The sequence below is a fragment of the Coregonus lavaretus genome (assembly GCF_964263955.1).
Source record: "Coregonus lavaretus genome assembly, contig: HAP1_SCAFFOLD_166, whole genome shotgun sequence".
NCBI classification, from domain to species: domain Eukaryota; kingdom Metazoa; phylum Chordata; class Actinopteri; order Salmoniformes; family Salmonidae; genus Coregonus; species Coregonus lavaretus.
The window spans coordinates 342,281-360,381 of NW_028161624.1; the positions used below are offsets into that span (position 1 = coordinate 342,281).

The following is an 18,101-nucleotide window of genomic DNA, read 5'->3' on the forward strand; positions in this document are numbered from 1 at the left end:
GGTACTTGCATTAACAAAATGTTTCCCTTGTTCAGTTGTGAGACCACCACTTTTGCGATTGGAGAGAATTTTTGGAGGCCACACCCAATTTCTAAATAGTTTCTGTTCATTGGAGGACATACATAGTTCCTCCCACATTGTCACGTACACAGGCCATAAAACGCAAATTACTTTGACGTCATATAACTGGGCGGGATCTCACGCGATCACATGGAACCCCATTCATGTATGACTTACGTACTTTTCTGTCGTAGTCCAAATGAAACGGGTCCTTTAGCGCCGAAAATCTTACTTGGGAATTAAATTGAGTCTCCAGGATCAGCTGTGGTTGGCGTCTTGTTCTGATAAACAAGTAATGAACCTCAGAAACAGATGAAGAATGGAGGGAATCCTATACAAGTGGACAAATTACATAAGTGGTATGTAGTAACTATGTAGCTAGCTAACTGAGCTTCTGAATAAGTCGGCTTTGAGTCAGATAGCTAGCTAGTTAGCTAACAACTAGCTGGACAGGTAGTCAGCCAGAAAATCAACATGCTCTAACCTTAGCTAGCTAGTTAGCTAATTGTCATTGGATGCCACTGAGTCATGCGTCATGTCTTGCTGTGTTAGCTAGATAGCTATTACAGGTTACAATGAATTGTGTTGTTTTACATAATGGTCATAGTTATCAACATCCCCTTTTTCCAGGTTGGCAGCCTCGCTGGTTTGTACTGGAAGGAGGGACTTTGTCCTACTATGACTCCCAAGAAGATTCCTGGAAAGGATGCAAGGGCAGCATCAAAATCTCAGTGTGTGAAATACAAGGTTGGTACTTATTGGCTTGGTAAATACTGTGGCCGGTATATTATGACAACATGCTAACTGTTGCGCTCCTTTGAACTAGATGGGCTACACCATACTGAAGAGTCAATCTGAAGCTTAGCCTATATTGTTTTAGTCATAAAAATATCACTACTCACCAAATCTTCCATTTGAAAAGCTCTTTACCACTTCCTGGTTACCTGTGTGCCTATACACACATGACCCAACATATAGTGCTCTAGTGTACATATTAAGTGGAATACACAAAGACAGACAAACTATAGACAACATAACAACCACATACGATTGGCCAAAATGTCTCCTACACCAGTGGTTCCCAACCTGGGGTACTAGGACCCCTCAGGGTACTTGGCCTATCCACACGGGGTACTTGAAGACTCATGAGACCATAGACTTACTGATAAAATGCACACGAGGTGGTGCTTCAGGGGAATTCCGGGCAGAGCTAAATTCAGTTGGTGGTACACTAACCCGAAAAGGGTTGGGAACCACTGTCCTACACCCTTGAGGATGCTGTTAACTCGGGTTTACCCCCTCTCTGTCTTTCTCTCTCTTCCACTCCATACTAGTCCACTCCTCTGACTTCACACGTGTTGACCTGACCATCCCTGGAGAACAGTACTTCTACCTCAGAGCCATCAACGCAGCGGAGAGGCAGAAATGGCTGGTCGCCTTGGGATCTGCAAAGGCCTGCCTCACAGACAACCGAACCAAGAGAGAGAAAGGTAAGGTGATAGCTTTGGGTTACTCCAAACAAGTCTGAAAACACACAATAGCTTGAATGAAACATGATTTCATGCTGTTGTGTGGGTATTTTATTTGGCTTGGTTTGACCTGTTGTATGTGAACCTGGTGTCTGTCATGGACATGTAGGGCTACATGGGTGACCTCTTAAAAGCTATCAAACTGACTTCGTGAAATTAATGTGTTATAACTCAATATCTACAGCAGGGTTCCTCAACTGGTGGCCTGTGGGTGAAATTATTTGTCCCTCCCCAGTTTTCTGAAGAAAAACCCCCAAAACCAGTTGTTTGTTTGTCTGAACATGAGACTGTAAAAACACCAGCAAATCAGCGCCGAGTGATTTTAATTTTGGAAATCTGTTCCAAAGTATTCCCACGTATAATAGAGAGATATATGTGATGGTATAAATGTAAACAAGGTTTGAAATTAATGTTTTAGTCAAATATTATATATTTTTAGGATTCTTCCGGTCAATTTGAAGTCTACAAATTATTTGTAACTATGTTCCGGCCCCCTGACCATCCGCTCAAGAAAAAAATAAAAATTGGCCCGCGGCTGAATCTAGTTGATGATCTACAGTAAGCAAGTGAGAACTTCTGCATCCCAAATGGCATCTATTCCCAAATAGTGCACAACTTTTCACCAGAGCCTATTGGCACTGCTCAAAAGTAGTGCACTAAATAGGGAGTAGGGTGTCATTTGGGACGTAACCTGTAAAAGTAATTTCCAGGTGAACAAAAGAGAAGAGCAGTTGCAGATAAAGCCAATCCTGTTTATTACAAGTTACAACAGGGAGACACCTCCAGCACAGAAGCAGAGAAATGGTCTACTTGGCCTTCTCTGATCAGCAGACAACTGTTCTGTAAACGCCAGCCGAGAGGCTTGTAGGAAGTCAAAACAAAAGGTGTCAGCTGCTACAGAATCAGTGTTTCACAGAAAATACAATAATAATCAGTGTGTTGAGTACACAACAGTCTGGCGTCAATCACTATCAACAGATATGAGTTTAATGCATAACATAAAGCATCCAGTCTAGTGACTATCAACCCAAGACTCACCAACAGAACACTGGACATTGTGTATTATAGAAAGATAAATGTATGCACTGAATATGAGCTTTATTAATCTTAAAAATTCAAATTACACAGCCAAGGATATTTTCAAGAAGCAACATCTCTCTCGCTCTCTCGCTCTCTCTCAGAGCATCAGGAGAACACAGAGGCTCTGAAGACCAAGATGTCAGAGTTGAGGCTGTACTGTGACCTTCTCCTCCAGCAAGTCAACCAGATCAAGGACAGTGAGGAGACTGAGGAGGTAAGACAGAGGGAGGGCTGAGGTTTCAATGGCCTATTTACTCTCTGTGCAACCATAGAATCTTTTCTCACTGAGTTCAGTATGGATGCTCTGTTTGAGTCGCCATTGGATTTGGTTGCTATGTATGTTGCTATGCAAATGACCAGTCACTTTGACAGCACAAGCAAGGGATAAGCAATCTGCTTAGGAGTTGATGGTTGTGTGTCTGTTTCAGCCAGGGGAGAACTCTGGCACCATGGTGAAGTCTACATGCACCACCTTCCTCAAGACGTTGGAGGAGTGCATGCTGATCGCCAACCGCACCTTCAGCTCAGACCAGGCTACAAAGACCCCGCCCGGGTCACCTCCCGTGGCCACCATCAAACCCCAGAAGGTACCAACGTACGCATAGAGAAACCAAAGATTTTTATAACTAAACCAAGATAGACCACAGCCCGTCGTTTCAAATGGGAACAAATGAGTCATAGTGGGCAGAACAAGCAAGGAGGTGGGCAGAGCCAAACACGAACTAGCAAGATCCTATTGGCGTGTTCTAGCATGCATTTGCATATTTGCGTTAGGGAACGCCTACTCTGAAGTGTGCGTGTGCAATAACTCAATTCACCTTTGCACCCTTTCTAAACAATGCAATTTTTTCGAAAATCTAAAGTCCCAACCTAGATTGGAGCCAATGTCTTAATTAAGTAGTTGAACATGTTATTACTCCAACCTCGTGACAAACGAAAATGTTTTCATTTTCGTCAAAAACAACTTTATATCGAAGGACAGCCTTTTGATTTGACGGCCTGCAAATGCGCAGTTCGGTGCAAGACGACCGTTAGAACCAATGACGTAATTCTACGCATGAGCTTAGCTAGCCAACGTCGCCATTACATCGCCTACAAGTGTGATCAGGGATTTCTATTGGAGAGCAGTTTTAGCCTATCTTCTTACTGTACTGTCTTTGGCTAATGTGCTATTTTCTTTGTTCCACAGGTCAAACCTGTCAATCAATCAAATCAGGAAAAGTAGGTGGCTCTCTTTTCAGAAGTTTGGTTTCAAGCTAACTTGTTGCTCACGGTCTTAACCTTTACACCAGCATTCCACCTTTATGGAACACACTCCCTTATCTCCATCTTGGAGCATGCATGAGACCATCTGTTCCGGATGACTGTGTGATCACGCTTTCCGTAGCCGATGTGAGCAAGACCTTTAAACAGGTCAACATTCACAAGGCCGCGGGGCCAAACGGATTACCTCTCCCTGACCGAGTCTGTAATACCTACATGTTTCAAGCAGACCACCATAGTCCCTGTGCCCAAGAATGCGAAGGTAACCTGCCTAAATGACTACCGCCCTGTAGCACTGACGTCTGTAGGCATGAAGTGCTTTGAAAGGCTGGTCATGGCTCACATCAACACCATCATCCCGGAAACCCTAGACCCACTCCGATTCACATACCGCCCCAACAGATCCACAGATGACGCAATCTTAATCACACTCCACACTGCCCTTTCCCACCTGGACAAAAGGAACACCTATGACTCCCGAGTGGCGCAGTGGTCTAAGGCACTGCATCGCAGTGCTAGCTGTGCCACTAGAGATCCTGGTTCGAGTCCAGACTCTGTCGCAGCCGGCCGCGACCGGGAGACCCATGGGCGGCGCACAATTGGTCCAGCGTCGTCCAAGGTAAGAGCGTCTGCTAAATGACTTAAATGTATGTGAGAATGCTGTTCATTGACTACAGCTCAGCTTTCAACACCATAGTGCCCACAAAGCTCATCGCTAAGGACCCTGGGACTAAGCACCTCCCTCTGCAACTGGATCCTGGACTTCCTGACGGGCCACCCCCAGGTGGTAAGGGTAGGCAACAACACATCTGCCACGCTGATCCTCAACACGGGGGCCCCTCAGGGGTGAGTGCTTAGTCCCCTCCTGTACTCCCTGTTCACCCACGACTACGTGGCCAAGCACGACTCCAACACACCATCATTAAGTTTGCTGAAGACACAACAGTGGTAGGCCTGATCACCGACAACGATTAGACAGCCTATAGGGAGGAGATCAGAGACCTGGCAGTGTGGTGCCAGGACAACAACCTCTCCCTCCACGTGCGCAAAACAAAGGAGCTGATCGTGGACTACAGGAAAAGGAGGGCCGAACAGGCCCTCATTAACATCGACAGGGCGGTGGAGCGGGTCGAGAGTTTCAAGTTCCTTGGTGTCCACATCACTAACAAACTATCATGGTCCAAACACACCAAGACAGTCGTGAAGAGGCCACGACAACACCTTTTCCCCCTCAGGAGACTGCAAGATTTGGCATGGGTCCCCAGATCCTCAAATATGTCTACAGCTGCACCATCGAGAGCATCCTGACCGGTTGCATCACCGCCTGGCATAGCAACTGCTTGGCATCCAACCGTAAGGCGCTACAGAGGGTAGTGCATACGGCCCAGTACATCACTGGGGCCAAGCTTCCTGCCATCCAGGACCTATGTACTAGGCAGTGTCAGAGGAAGGCCCTAAAAATTGTCAAAGACTCCAGTCACCCAAGTCATAGACTGTTCTCTCCGCACGGCAAGCGGTACCGGAGCGCCAAGTCTAGGTCCAAAAGGCTCCTTAACAGCTTCTAACCCCAAGCCATAAGACTGCTGAACAATTAATAAAATGTCCACCCGGACTATTTACATTGACCCCCCCCTTCCCTTGTTTTTACACTGCTGCTACTTGCTGTTTATTATCTATGCATAGTCACTTTACCCCTACCTACATGTACATGTATTACCTTGACTAACCTGTACCCCTGCACATTGACTCGGTACCGGTACCCCCTGTATATAGCCTCGTTATTGTTATTTTGTGTTACTTTTTATTTTATTTTTTACTTTAGTTTATTTAGAAAATATTTTCTTAACTATTTCTTGAACCGAATTGTTGGTTAAGGGCTTGGAAGTAAGTATTTCACGGTAAGGTCTACACCTGTTGTATTCGGTGCATGTGACAAATACATTTTGATTTGATCTTCCATGATTTGTTAGAATTCCACTAACTGCATGAAAATACAGCTTTAGATATGTATCCATGATAACTCTGTGGCCAGGATGTGAGTGGTTCTTGTCTTGTTTTCCCAGACAGAGGGAGTTAAAAGAAATCTCAGAAGGATCTGTAACCCATGACAACCAGATCCTTGACTCTGGAGCAGTGGGACCAGACCAACTAGAAGGACCAGACACACTCCCTGAGAGAACCACCCAAACACCCCCTACAGGTCTCTCATTTACAGTTGAAGTCGGAAGTTTACGTACACATTAGCCAAATACATTTAAACTCAGTTTTTCACAATTCCTGACATTTTATCCAAGTAAAAATTCCCTGTCTTAGGTCAGTTAGGATCACCACTTTATTTTAAGAATGTGAAATGTCAGAATAATAGTAGAGCGAATGATTTATTTCAGCTTTTATTTCTTTCATCACATTCCCAGTGGGTCAGAAGTTTACATACACTCAATTAGTATTTGGTAGCATTGCCTTTAAATTGTTTAACTTGGGTCAAACGTTTCGGGTAGCCTTCCACAAGCTTCCCACAATAAGTTGGGTGAATTTTGGCCCATTCCTCCTGACAGAGCTGGTGTAACTGAGTCAGGTTTGTAGGCCTCCTTGCTCGCACACGCTTTTTCAGTTCTGCCCACACATTTTCTATAGGATTGAGGTCAGGGCTTTGTGATGGCCACTCCAATACTTTGACTTTGTTGTCCTTAAGCCATTTTGCCACAACTTTGGAAGAATGCTTGGGGTCATTATCCATTTGGAAGACCCATTTGCGACCAAGCTTTAACTTCCTGACTGATGTCTTGAGATGTTGCTTCAATATATCCACATAATTTTCCTTCCTCATGATGCCATCTATTTTGTGAAGTGCACCAGTCCCTCCTGCAGCAAAGCACCCCCACAGCATGATGCTGCCACTCCCGTGCTTCACGGTTGGGGATGGTGTTCTTCGGCTTGCAAGTGACCCCCTTTTCCCTCCAAACATAACGATGGTCATTATGGCCAAACAGTTCTATTTTTGTTTCATCAGACCAGAGGACATTTCTCCAAAAAGTACGATCTTTGTCCCCATGTGCAGTTGCAAACCGTAGTCTGGCTTTTTTATGGCGGTTTTGGAGCAGTGGCTTCTTCCTTGCTGAGCGGCCTTTTAGGTTATGTCGATATAGGACTCGTTTTACTGTGGATATAGATACTTTTGTACCTGTTTCCTCCAGCATCTTCACAAGGTCCTTTGCTGCTGTTCTGGGATTGATTTGCACTTTTCGCACCAAAGTACATCATCTCTAGGAGACAGAACGCGTCTCCTTCCTGAGCGGTATGACGGCTGCGTGGTCCCATGGTGTTTATACTTGCGTACTATTGTTTGCTCAGATGAACGTGGTACCTCCAGGCGTTTGGAAATTGCTCCCAAGGATGAACCAGACTTGTGGAGGTCTACAAAAAAAATTCTGAGGTCTTGGCTGATTTCTTTTGATTTTCCCATAATGTCAAGCAAAGAGGCACTGAGTTTGAAGGTAGGCCTTGAAATACATCCACAGGTACACCTCCAATTGACTCAAATGATGTCAATTAGCCTATCAGAAACTTCTAAAGCCATGACATCATTTCCTGGAATTTTCCAAGCTGTTTAAAGGCACAGTCAACTTAGTGTATGTAAACTTCTGACCCACTGGAATTGTGATACAGTGAATTATAAGTGAAATAATCTGTCTGTAAACAATTGTTGGAAAAATTACTTGTGTCATGCACAATGTAGATGTCCTAACCGACTTGCCAAAACTATAGTTTGTTAACAAGACATTTGTGGAGTGGTTGAAAAACAAGTTTTAATGACTCCAACCTAAGTGTATGTAAATGTCCGACTTCAACAGTAAATACACTTGCGTGTTCAAATGCACGTGCACACACACACACACACACCCTGTATGTAAACCATAATCACCTCCAAAGCATGAGACCTTTTACTGCTCACCATACAGGAGATCTGTAGAAAGAGGACCAGCTGATCAAGTAATGCCTTATAGATGGGAGACAATGATGGATGCCCAGCAGCTTTATTATATCTACCTTAACGTTGATTTAAATAACGGACCCAAATGTACGAAGACATTACTATCGCTGGCACACGATAAATGTGGAACTCAGAAAGAGCTTCTGTCACTACGTACTATACCCAGAGACTTGTCTACTTTTAAGATAGTGGTTTAGAGTTCTCCTTGAAATGGCATTGACCATTTCTGCTTGAATGGGTTTCACATGCCAGTTGCTATGGCTCATACATGCCAACTGGAACAGAACATTTGTTAACATGTTGTGTGTGTGGCTCTGTGCCATACAGAGAATAGCCCAGCCGGCGGGGACCACCAGGACCCAGAGGAGTCTGTAGTGGAGGAGGAAGAGGAGGAGTCCGCTCCCCAAACCAATCCTGACCCAGAACACACTGACCAACCAGCACAGCAAGAGGAAGAGGAGGAATTCAAAGAGGTGGAGCAGGAAATGAGCAATGCCCAAGAAGAAGAGAAACAGGAAGTGACCCAGGACCAACAGGAAACTGTCACTGACCAAGAGGAAGCCAAGCCGGAGGAAGAAGAGGGAGAAGAAGAGGAGGAGACAGAGCAGGTGGACACATTCTTCAGTACGATGAGTCACAGGTATGGGGACACACCGCAAGAGGGACACATACTGTAGACCTTACGGTGAAGTTGACCCTAGACACTGATCTTGGCTCAGTTTTGCATTTCCCCCACTAATGGTTAAAGGGATAGTTCAGGATATTGGCAATGTAGCGTTAGCTCAAAGACTGGAAGTCTTGGGTATCTGCTAGCATGCTAGCTGATCCAGAAGACTTTCATTCTTTGCGCTAAGCTAAATTAGTTAGCATTGGCTTACGAAACTACCTCCAACTTCCTTCATACTGAACACAGAGACATAAAACGCAGAGACATAGTCGTATTAAGGGAAAATATTTTGAGTTTAAAATATGCCAAATTATCTGCCAATGACATTTTGATAATTTAGCTTGGTGCGAAGAAAAAACAAGAAAAGAAAACTAATTTTAAATGAATTATCACTCAATATAAGATATTTAGGCTTGCCTAGATTTCACTTTTTGCATTGTAGGATTGGGGAAAGGAAAGCTGAGCCTAGATCTGTCGCTAGGGGAAAACGTCACCCCAGAGTGTAGTAGTTATACTACAGCGCTCAATGTTAATATTTCACTAGCAATAACTAGACAGAACAAGGGCCAACACATACACTAATTGTTTAATACCCTTTTCCCCTGTAATTATTCTAGGTACTATAATGGCGTTGTGATTACACAATGAGGGATTTATTATTGAGATTCATCTATTTAGTGTGTTCAGATTTTGCTGTGAATTATGCAACTCTGATATGTACTGTTTAGGTCCAATGCTCATGCTTTGGGTATGAAAGGGCAAAGGTCGTTTTTCCTTGCCTGTGCAAAAACAAAAAGGGTCAAAACTAGTCTGGTCCCAGATCTGTTTGTGCTCTTGCCAACTCCATTGCTGTTAATGATTGACAAGGAGTTGGCATGACCGCATAGACTGGCACTCAGGCTAGGTTAAAACAGGGTCACATTGAACGTTTTATGACTGTTTTTAAATCCATTTGAACATTTAACGAGTTTTACACTGTTTTACACTGGTGTGTTCTCTGTTGATCACATGACTATTACAGAGATGCCCTCATCTGATGTTGGGGTCGGTCATGTTTTTTTTTTGTAATCATTTCACTCTTTCTTTTCATTTCATTTTGATGACATTTGAAAGCCCCTTTTAACAGTGTTATTCAGCATTAAGCTAGGATTTGAATGATCATAACCGTGATATGAATGATCAGAACTGTGATGTTCACTTATGATGTTACAGTATTCCAATGACAGGGAGAGACAATCTAAGCAGTGTTAACGTGTTTAAGTGCAGTAAGCCTCGAACACAGAGCTAGTGGAAAAAGTATTCAGAACAACACCATAGAGGATGGGGAACATAGCGGATATGTTTTTGATACATTATAACTATTTATTATACAGGTATATCCAAGTTAGACACAAGAACTCAAATCACCCAATAGCCTGACAGCATGGTCTTGTGTGGATCCTGTCTTTAGCTCCACTTTGGTTCTACCCCATTCTTTTCTGTTTTTGTTTGATTGATTGAATCAAATAAAGGTTGCCGATGCTGGACCTCACTAATATCTCCCCTTGTTTGAATCTCTTTGACTTCTCTTTAGATTCAGTGATATAAGACTGGTTGAAGACAGTGGTATCCCTACACAAGCCTTTTTGGACTCATGCTATGCAATAGTGCCTGTATTAGGTAGGACGGTCACTTCTCACTCATCTGTCTCCTCCTCCCCCCCTCTTCTCAATCATTCCATCTCTTCTAAATCATCACCTTTTCCACCTGGTGGTAGTGCATGCTCTATCCTTCATGTTTTCTTCTTTCAGTGTCTTCTTTTTCTCATGAACCCTTCTCCTCTCACACGTTCGTACCGTTCTCTCCTCTCACACGTTCGTACCGTTCTCTCCTCTCACACGTTCGTACCGTTCTCTCCTCTCACACGTTCGTACCGTTCTCTCCTCTCACACGTTCGTACCGTTCTCTCCTCTCACACGTTCGTACCGTTCTCTCCTCATCTGCATCTAATTGATCATCCTATTGGATGTGTTCTCTGGCTGACTGGAGGTATTTATTTCTCTTACTTACTAATCAACTGGATGGGTTTCATGGGAGGGAGGGTGTGTGTTTGGGTGTGTGTTTGGGCGCGTGTGTGTGGAGTCTGGAATGTGTAATCCACCTTGAAGAGATACAACACCCCTCTGTCCATTGTTCATGTGATCCGACCCACCATAATGCATGTCAGTGTGATAAACTATATTCAGGTACTGGGATGTATTATATGTCACACACATTGCTCTTGATCCTCCAGGCTTTACTGTCTCTTCCATGTTATACTTCGTTGTTTTGTCAATGTATTATTCTATTGAAATCTACATCAATTTGTAATGGTTCATCGGGAATAAAACACCAGGGGGGGGGTTTCCCGGACACAGATTAACACTAATCATTGACGCAAAAGCATTTTCAATGGAGATTCTCCATCGAACTGGCGTTTTAGTCCAGGACTAGCCTTAATCTGTATCCGTGAAACCGCCACACAAGGACAAACAATAGTGTAAAAAATATCCAGCACTGAAGTGACATTGGACTCTCTCTCCACAGACAAACTAGGATCCACAGTATTTGCGCCAGTTAAAATGGATTTTACAGGCAACATCAAGGTAAGAGGAAGGGCTGCCTTGAGTTTAGAACAATGTTTGATATTACATTACAGGAAATGGAACTTCGATTATATTTACTAAAACCTTAAAAGCTGCTCAAATCAGCATAACATTCTGGGTGCAGATGTTATAAAAGCCTCTGGCCATTATCAACAGTTCTTTAAATGACCACAAGAGGGACACACATGCAAATGACACCCTATTCCCTATATACAGTAGTACAGTACTTTTGACTAGGGCCCACAGGGCTCTGGTCAAAAGTAGTGCACTACAGAGGAAATAGGGTACAATTTAGGACACCCACCCAGTCTCCTTAACCTGTCCTGTAGGCACTTCAGTTGTGCAGAATACACTCTAAACAAAGATTGTTGTAACAGTTGCTGTGCTAGAAGGTGAAAGTGAGATATAAGGCAGTGCTGTGTGTATAAAGCACTGGAACATTTCACAAGCAGAGCTTTGACACAAGTACTTTACTCTACTGCCAACGAAAATAAGACACGGTATAGAGTGTTGTTATATCATGGCACAAGTAACCCTGTTAAGTGGCAACGCAACACGACCAACCAGATTTAGAAACCTATCAGAACTGCTGGGCTGTGTCCCAAATGTAGTGTAATATAAAGGGAATCGGGTGCCATTTGGTCCGCAGTCATTATCTTTATGGTGACAAGTCCTTCTGCCTCCCTGTGTGGCTGTCTGTAGAAGATCCACCAGAAGCTGTCGTCGGACCCAGGCAGCTTCCCCACACTACAGACCATAGTGCTCCACGAGGTGCAGACAGGCGTGTCCCGCGTCCGCAACTCAGCCACCGAGGCCCTGCTGTGGCTCAAACGAGGACTCAAGTTCCTCAAGGAGTTCCTGTCCCAGGTCAACTCTGGGGAAAGGGATATCCCCGGAGCGCTGGGTGAGTTAGCATCGCGACACTGTGGTACACACACACACGGTTAATGGTTAGGTGATAGTCCTCTTTTGGTCTGATGTAATATACTGTATAATGTCCTCTGTATTCCTAACACACTCCTCTCCATTCAGGTAATGCTTATGGACGGAGTCTGCGTCAGTATCATGGATGGGTCGTGCGAGGTGTATTTGCTGTGAGTAATACTTAATAATCAGTCGTCAAGCTCCTTTTAGGGAAACAGTTTATAGTTGGAAAAAGTTTCCCATCATACAATCATGCCCACTTTGGTGTGTGTGTGTGCGTGTGTGTGTGTGTGCGTGTGTGTGCGCGTGTGTGTGTGTGTGTGTGAGCCAAGGCTACTATAGTAAACTGAAACAAACTAATCATGGGAAAAAAACTATTTCGTAAACGGAAATAAAATAATTAACAAATCCGTCTGTAAAACTATACTGAAACTGTTCTCTTTGACTCTAAAACGAACTAAAATAAAATAAAAACATGAATTATGTTCAGTTTTAGTTTTTTTTTGGGGGGGGGGGCAAAAATCTAATGGGGTTTTCAATGGGGTTTAAGGATTTCTAATGGGGTTTTCAAGCTTGGTAAGTCTTAAAGCAACCGACTGTAAATGGAAGTCAAGGAGTGTAGTCGGGGGAGGTGCATCTGCGACAGCCGAAAGTCGTATACTAATGTAGTTCTCTAACAGCAAAGGCACAGATCAACATGGCAGTGTTGCCATTGTTTTTATAAAAGGTTTTCTTTATAATGTTGAAATAAACACATATCTAGCCCCCATATCACACACTCACACTGAAATCATAATATAATAATGTGTACACATTGTACAATCAGTGAAAGAGAGCCTCATATCATTTATTTGTATACATCCACTGCACACAAATCACAGCAAATTGGTTCCTGTTTCAATCATGTTTGGTCACGTTCGCGTGGGCCAAACAAAAAAACCCTAATGATTGTTTGACAATAGAGACTCCTACATTACATTTTAGTCATTTAGCAGACGCTCTTATCCAGAGCAACTTACAGTTTAGTGAGTGCATACATTTTCCCACAATGCATGCGATGGCTGCAGGAGGAAGTCGGTGAAGAGCAACTGCAGAAACTTGCAGTCAAAACTTCATGACCTTTTGATCACAATTTTTGTACAGTTCATACAGTTGACATTAGGTGCAAGTCTGACAATTTCTTTCTCCCCAGAATGCAACACTTTTTGAAAAGGCGGTGACCAACGATGGTCACCTACTTGACAAAAGTGATCTACTTGTCAGAACGCGTCCATTGAGACGATCACAATTGTATTTTTTTACATTTTAGTCATTTTAGCAGACGCTCTAATCCAGAGCGATTTACAGTTAGTGAGTGCATACATTTTTCATACTGGACCCCCATGGGAAACGAACCCACAACCCTGGTGTTGCAAGCGCCATGCTCTACCAACTGAGCTACAGGAGGCCACAGTGCAAGACTTTGCTCTCACACAGGTGCTTCAGCTGCTACAACGTGGTACAGGACCAAAACAGCGGAGTAGTTTAGCCTTGGGCTGCAATGCTCCTGGTTGTTGTACCTTTAAACTTAACCTAACCTATAACCAGACCAATCACCTTATGCATTACTGCCCCACAGTGGCAAGAAGTGACATCACAAAAAACTAAAGGCATAAATGGCTCCTAGCCTCCCACACACAGGCTTCTTTCTGTGCCTAACACTCAAACTGAAATTTAAATAATCTAAAAACGAAATATAAATGTTTTTATAAAACTGAATCAAAATGAGTAAAGTGGATCTGCAAACTAACTGAAACTAAACTGAATTTATAATACAAATCTTAAAAGGAATATAGAAATACAAACCTATAATGACCTTGGTGTGTTTGTGTGTGAGACTGTTTGTTCATCTCTTCCGTTCCCAGCTGGCCCTCCGAGCAGCACCATCCTACAGCAGCTTTGCGGCTGCCCTGGTGTCAAGAGAGGGGGATGAACTGAAAGAAGGATTCAACACAGGCATGCACCGGGACCTGGGGGTCTACCTGCCTGCCATGGAGAAACAACTGGCCATCCTGGATGCCCTGTATGAAGAATACAATCTGGAGTCAGAGGAGGTAGTCTGAGACGAGATCCCTACTGGTGGTCTGAGACTGACTGGGACACATTACCAGAGGAGGAGGAGGAGGAGAGCTTTCTGAGACTCCGACCATCTGGGATACACTGACGGAGGAGGAGGAGTTATAGGAGAGCTTTCTGAGACTCAGACCATCTGGGATACACTGACAAAGGAGGAGGAGGACAGGAGGAAGTGGAGGGAGAGGAGAGAGCCCCCTGGAGGTGTGGGCTTGGTTGGTTGGCTCCCCAAGAACAGGGTCGAGCCCCAGGGAGCATGCTCACTAGATTAGCCAATCAGAGCCATCCGGAGGATCGAGGGGCGTGAGTGAGTGTGAGCATGCCCGGTGTAAAATGAGATGTCCGTAATACCAGGTGTTGTCTCACTCTTAACTCTGGAACAATGCAATCTACATAGGTCTAATGGCTGTAGAGGGGCTAGGCTTTGGAGGGGGGACTTTTTCAGGTTTTCATTCTAGTGGTTCAGACTCAGTACTTCCAATTACAAAGGGTGCCCTGTTTTACAAACTCTAACCTTGGTGGAATTGAATGGTGGTCTTCTGACTGAGCACGCGTCCTGACGATGGATGCACTCTTCACTCCGTTATAGTGGCTTTGACTGTACTTGATGTAGTGTACAGTACTTTAGACTTAGGCTATTTTGATCTGGTGACTTCCATGATGAAGAGGTGCACCATTGGTTGCTGAGAATGCACAAATATGAACTTTTACTTTAAATTGAGGCTGATATTATTATTATTATTATTGATATAATTATTTGACAGCATACTGTCCATAGGCTGTATGTAATGAACTGCCTACAACACTGAGGAGTATAATGTAGTGGTCCTAGTATTGATCCCTGCTGAACTCCATACAGCAATATATCTACATGGATGACCTACGCATCTCCAGCCTCCACAACCGCCTCCAGCCTCCACAACCGCCTCCAGCCTCCACAACCGCCTCCAGCCTCCACAACAGCCTCCAGCCTCCACAACCGCCTCCAGCCTCCACAACCGCCTCCACAACCGCCTCCAGCCTCCACAACCGCCTCCAGCCTCCACAACAGCCTCCACAACCGCCTCCAGCCTCCACAACCACTCATTCTCTCTCACATTGTCTCATCTACAAACCTATTGTTTACCAAGTGACATTATTAACTTAACATGAACTAGTATTTTACTCATGTTATCTTTTTCTTAATAATTTAAATGTAGTCTTTATGAGTGACTCATGGACATTTACATCCATATAGAACATGGTTTATTGCATGATTTAATGTATAGGGTTAGACTGAGGTGCCAACTGAAGTGGAATATACAGCAAGACCTTGATTCAAAATGTATTAACGTTTTGAATGTTACTAAATGTATTAACAATCATAATAATATGCCATTTAGCAGACGCTTTTTATCCAAAACGACTTACAGTCATGCGTGCATACATTTTTTTTAACGTATGGGTGGACCCACTACCCTGGCGTTACAAGAGCCATGCTCTACCAATTGAGCTACAGAGGACCACGATGGATAGATTGTAGTTAATTAATGTATTCTATTACCTGGCTTTCCTCTCTGTGAGTGATGGCCTAACTAATGGTGTGGGTTGACAATAATACAGCAGTGATTATCACAGTAGAGGCAGTCTAACTTTGGCCCCGTTTTTAATTCTGGACATGAATTCAGTCTTTGTTTAGATGCACTGAGCCATTTGGACAAAGCAGGAACATCTGACCAATAGGACCATCGCGTGAAACCCTATATATATGTTCAACAGTATTCTCCTGTTCGTTGAGTTTACAGGGACAAACTTGTAACAATGATGAGCATTCACACCAATGGCTAGATCGAAGATGTGCAATAGGCTGATTTTTGTTGTTGTGAATCATTTCTAGTGTTAATGTTATTGCTATGCTATTGTATCTTAATTTCAGATAGAACACATTTTATACGAATGTACATAAGATGGCATTTTTACATATGTATTAAACTTGATGAAATCATTAATGGGTATGTTTGATCATTTGGATGTTATTTTTACCTAGGGGGTTTCCATTACAACCATGTGAAATCCCAACCTTCTAAGACTTGGGTTCCCCTCTTCTTAGCCCTTGATCATGACTCTCAGTTCCAGTCCATTACACATAAGAGTCATTGGATGAAGGAGTCTTCTCTATGGGGTTTTCTTATGAGTCCATGCACTCTGAGTTTGTTGAGACCATGGTTTTGGAAGCATGGTCTCAAATAATTTTCAAAAACAAAAAGGTTAAATTGATACACACCTTTTATAGGGTTAGAGTTCCCACAAGGCCATATTTCCACGTAGAGCCTCACAGTGAAGGTGTCAATACCCATAAAACCTAGCTGTCAAACTGGGAAATGGTTCCAATTGTTTTTCCACCATTCATTTTCCACATTGGGGATTTTAGAAACACTTAAAATTAGGGCTGTGTTTCGTGTAGGTTTACCCTGGCGTGATGTTTTGATAACCATGTAAATCTCTCTAGGACAAGGTGACTTTGATCAATATATTCTGCACTATTTACTCTCTGATTTGAAAATGCTAATTAGCATCAAAGTAGACATCATACAAGACTACAACTCCCTGCAAGCTCCTGCATGTCATCTCTAGCTGACACCTTTGCTAACAGGTATTGTGTCAATTTAAAACTTGCCCAAGACAGTTCACAGAATTATACATTTAAAGAAATGTAGCCAATTATTTCATTACTACATTTAGCTAACATTAGATTGTTAATCCAGAGATTCTTACCTTTGCCTCGATTCAGCAGTCTGTCCAGATCATCATGGCATGTGTAGTTCTTTATGATCGCCACATTACCAGCTAATTAGCATTTCATTTGTTGGGGGAAAATACAGGCGAATATACTGATAAAAGTCACCTTGTCCGAGAGAGATTTACATGGTTATTAAAACGGTAAGCCTTCATGAAACACAGCCCTTATCTTAAGGGTTTCTAAAACTGGAACCATTGGAACCATTTCCCTGTTTGACCGCTAGGTTTTATGGGTGTTTAAGGAAAACAGATTGAAGAGAGAGTTCTGCATCTCAGAACACCTGTGTGTAAACGGAAGAGGATCCCACAAACGTGTCGTCACTGAAAAATACTGTCGGCTGCAACTGTTAAAACAGTGTTCAGTAAATGTGTATTTTGCGTTTGATAGATTACACCAAGCAGGCATGGAAAGGGGAAATTTGTGAAAGTAATTAATTTGTGTGTGTATGCGTGCATGTGAAATTTTGGCCAATGAAACTGACAGCAAAATTCAAGAGAGTCATGTCAATCACCTACAGTCGTGGCCAAAAGTTTTGAGAATGATACAAGTATTGGTCTTCACAAAGTTTGCTGCTTCTGTGTTTTTAGATATTTTTGTCAGATGTTACTATGGTATACTGAAGTATAATTACAAGCATTCCATAAGTGTCAAAGGCTTTTATTGACAATTACATTAAGTTTATGCAAAGAGTCAATATTTGCATTGTTGACCCTTCTTTTTCAAGACCTCTGCAATCCGTCCTGGCATGCTGTCAATTCACTTCTGGGCCACATCCTGACTGATGGCAGCCCATTCTTGCATAATCAATGCTTGGAGTTTGTTTGTCCACCCGCCTCTTGAGGATTGACCACAAGTTCTCAATGGGATTAAGGTCTGGGGAGTTTCCTGGCCATGGACCCAAAATGTCGATGTTTTGTTCCCTGAGCCACTTAGTTATCACTTTTGCCTTATGGCAAAGTGTTCCATCATGCTGGAAAAGGCATTGTTCGTCACCAAACTGTTATTGGATGGTTGGGAGAAGTTGCTCTCGGAGGATGTGTTGGTACCATTCTTTATTCATGGCTGTGTTCTT

The 18,101-nt window shown here is 43.2% G+C and overlaps 1 protein-coding gene across 3 annotated transcripts; it reads left to right on the forward strand.

Annotated features, from left to right (window-relative positions):
• Positions 1-237: 237 nt before the first annotated feature.
• LOC311120329 (pleckstrin homology domain-containing family A member 8-like) lies at positions 238-16,234 on the forward strand. Of its 3 annotated transcripts, none has more exons than XM_084194949.1 (13): positions 238-419; positions 691-807; positions 1,395-1,550; positions 2,771-2,883; positions 3,098-3,256; positions 3,859-3,890; positions 5,996-6,132; positions 8,251-8,563; positions 10,164-10,249; positions 11,156-11,214; positions 11,917-12,118; positions 12,247-12,308; positions 14,043-16,234. In XM_084194949.1, exons 1-13 carry the CDS (start codon positions 380-382, stop codon positions 14,238-14,240), a joined length of 1,674 nt encoding a protein of 557 aa, XP_084051075.1. In that variant the 5' UTR covers positions 238-379; the 3' UTR covers positions 14,241-16,234. The 3 variants fall into 3 exon arrangements, with proteins under 3 accessions (XP_084051075.1, XP_084051076.1, XP_084051077.1); XM_084194950.1 differs by lacking the exon at positions 14,043-16,234 and adding an exon at positions 12,471-14,036; XM_084194951.1 differs by lacking the exon at positions 14,043-16,234 and adding an exon at positions 12,481-14,036.
• The last annotated feature ends 1,867 nt before the right edge of the window (positions 16,235-18,101 follow it).

Excerpts from the sequence above, each read along its gene's own strand:
- LOC311120329 (XM_084194949.1), top strand. The coding sequence starts at position 380 with ATGGAGGGAATCCTATACAAGTGGACAAATTACATAAGTG. Across the intron at positions 11,215-11,916 it reads ATTTTACAGGCAACATCAAG|AAGATCCACCAGAAGCTGTC; the intron begins GTAAGAGGAAGG and ends GGCTGTCTGTAG. Across the intron at positions 12,119-12,246 it reads GGATATCCCCGGAGCGCTGG|GTAATGCTTATGGACGGAGT; the intron begins GTGAGTTAGCAT and ends CTCTCCATTCAG.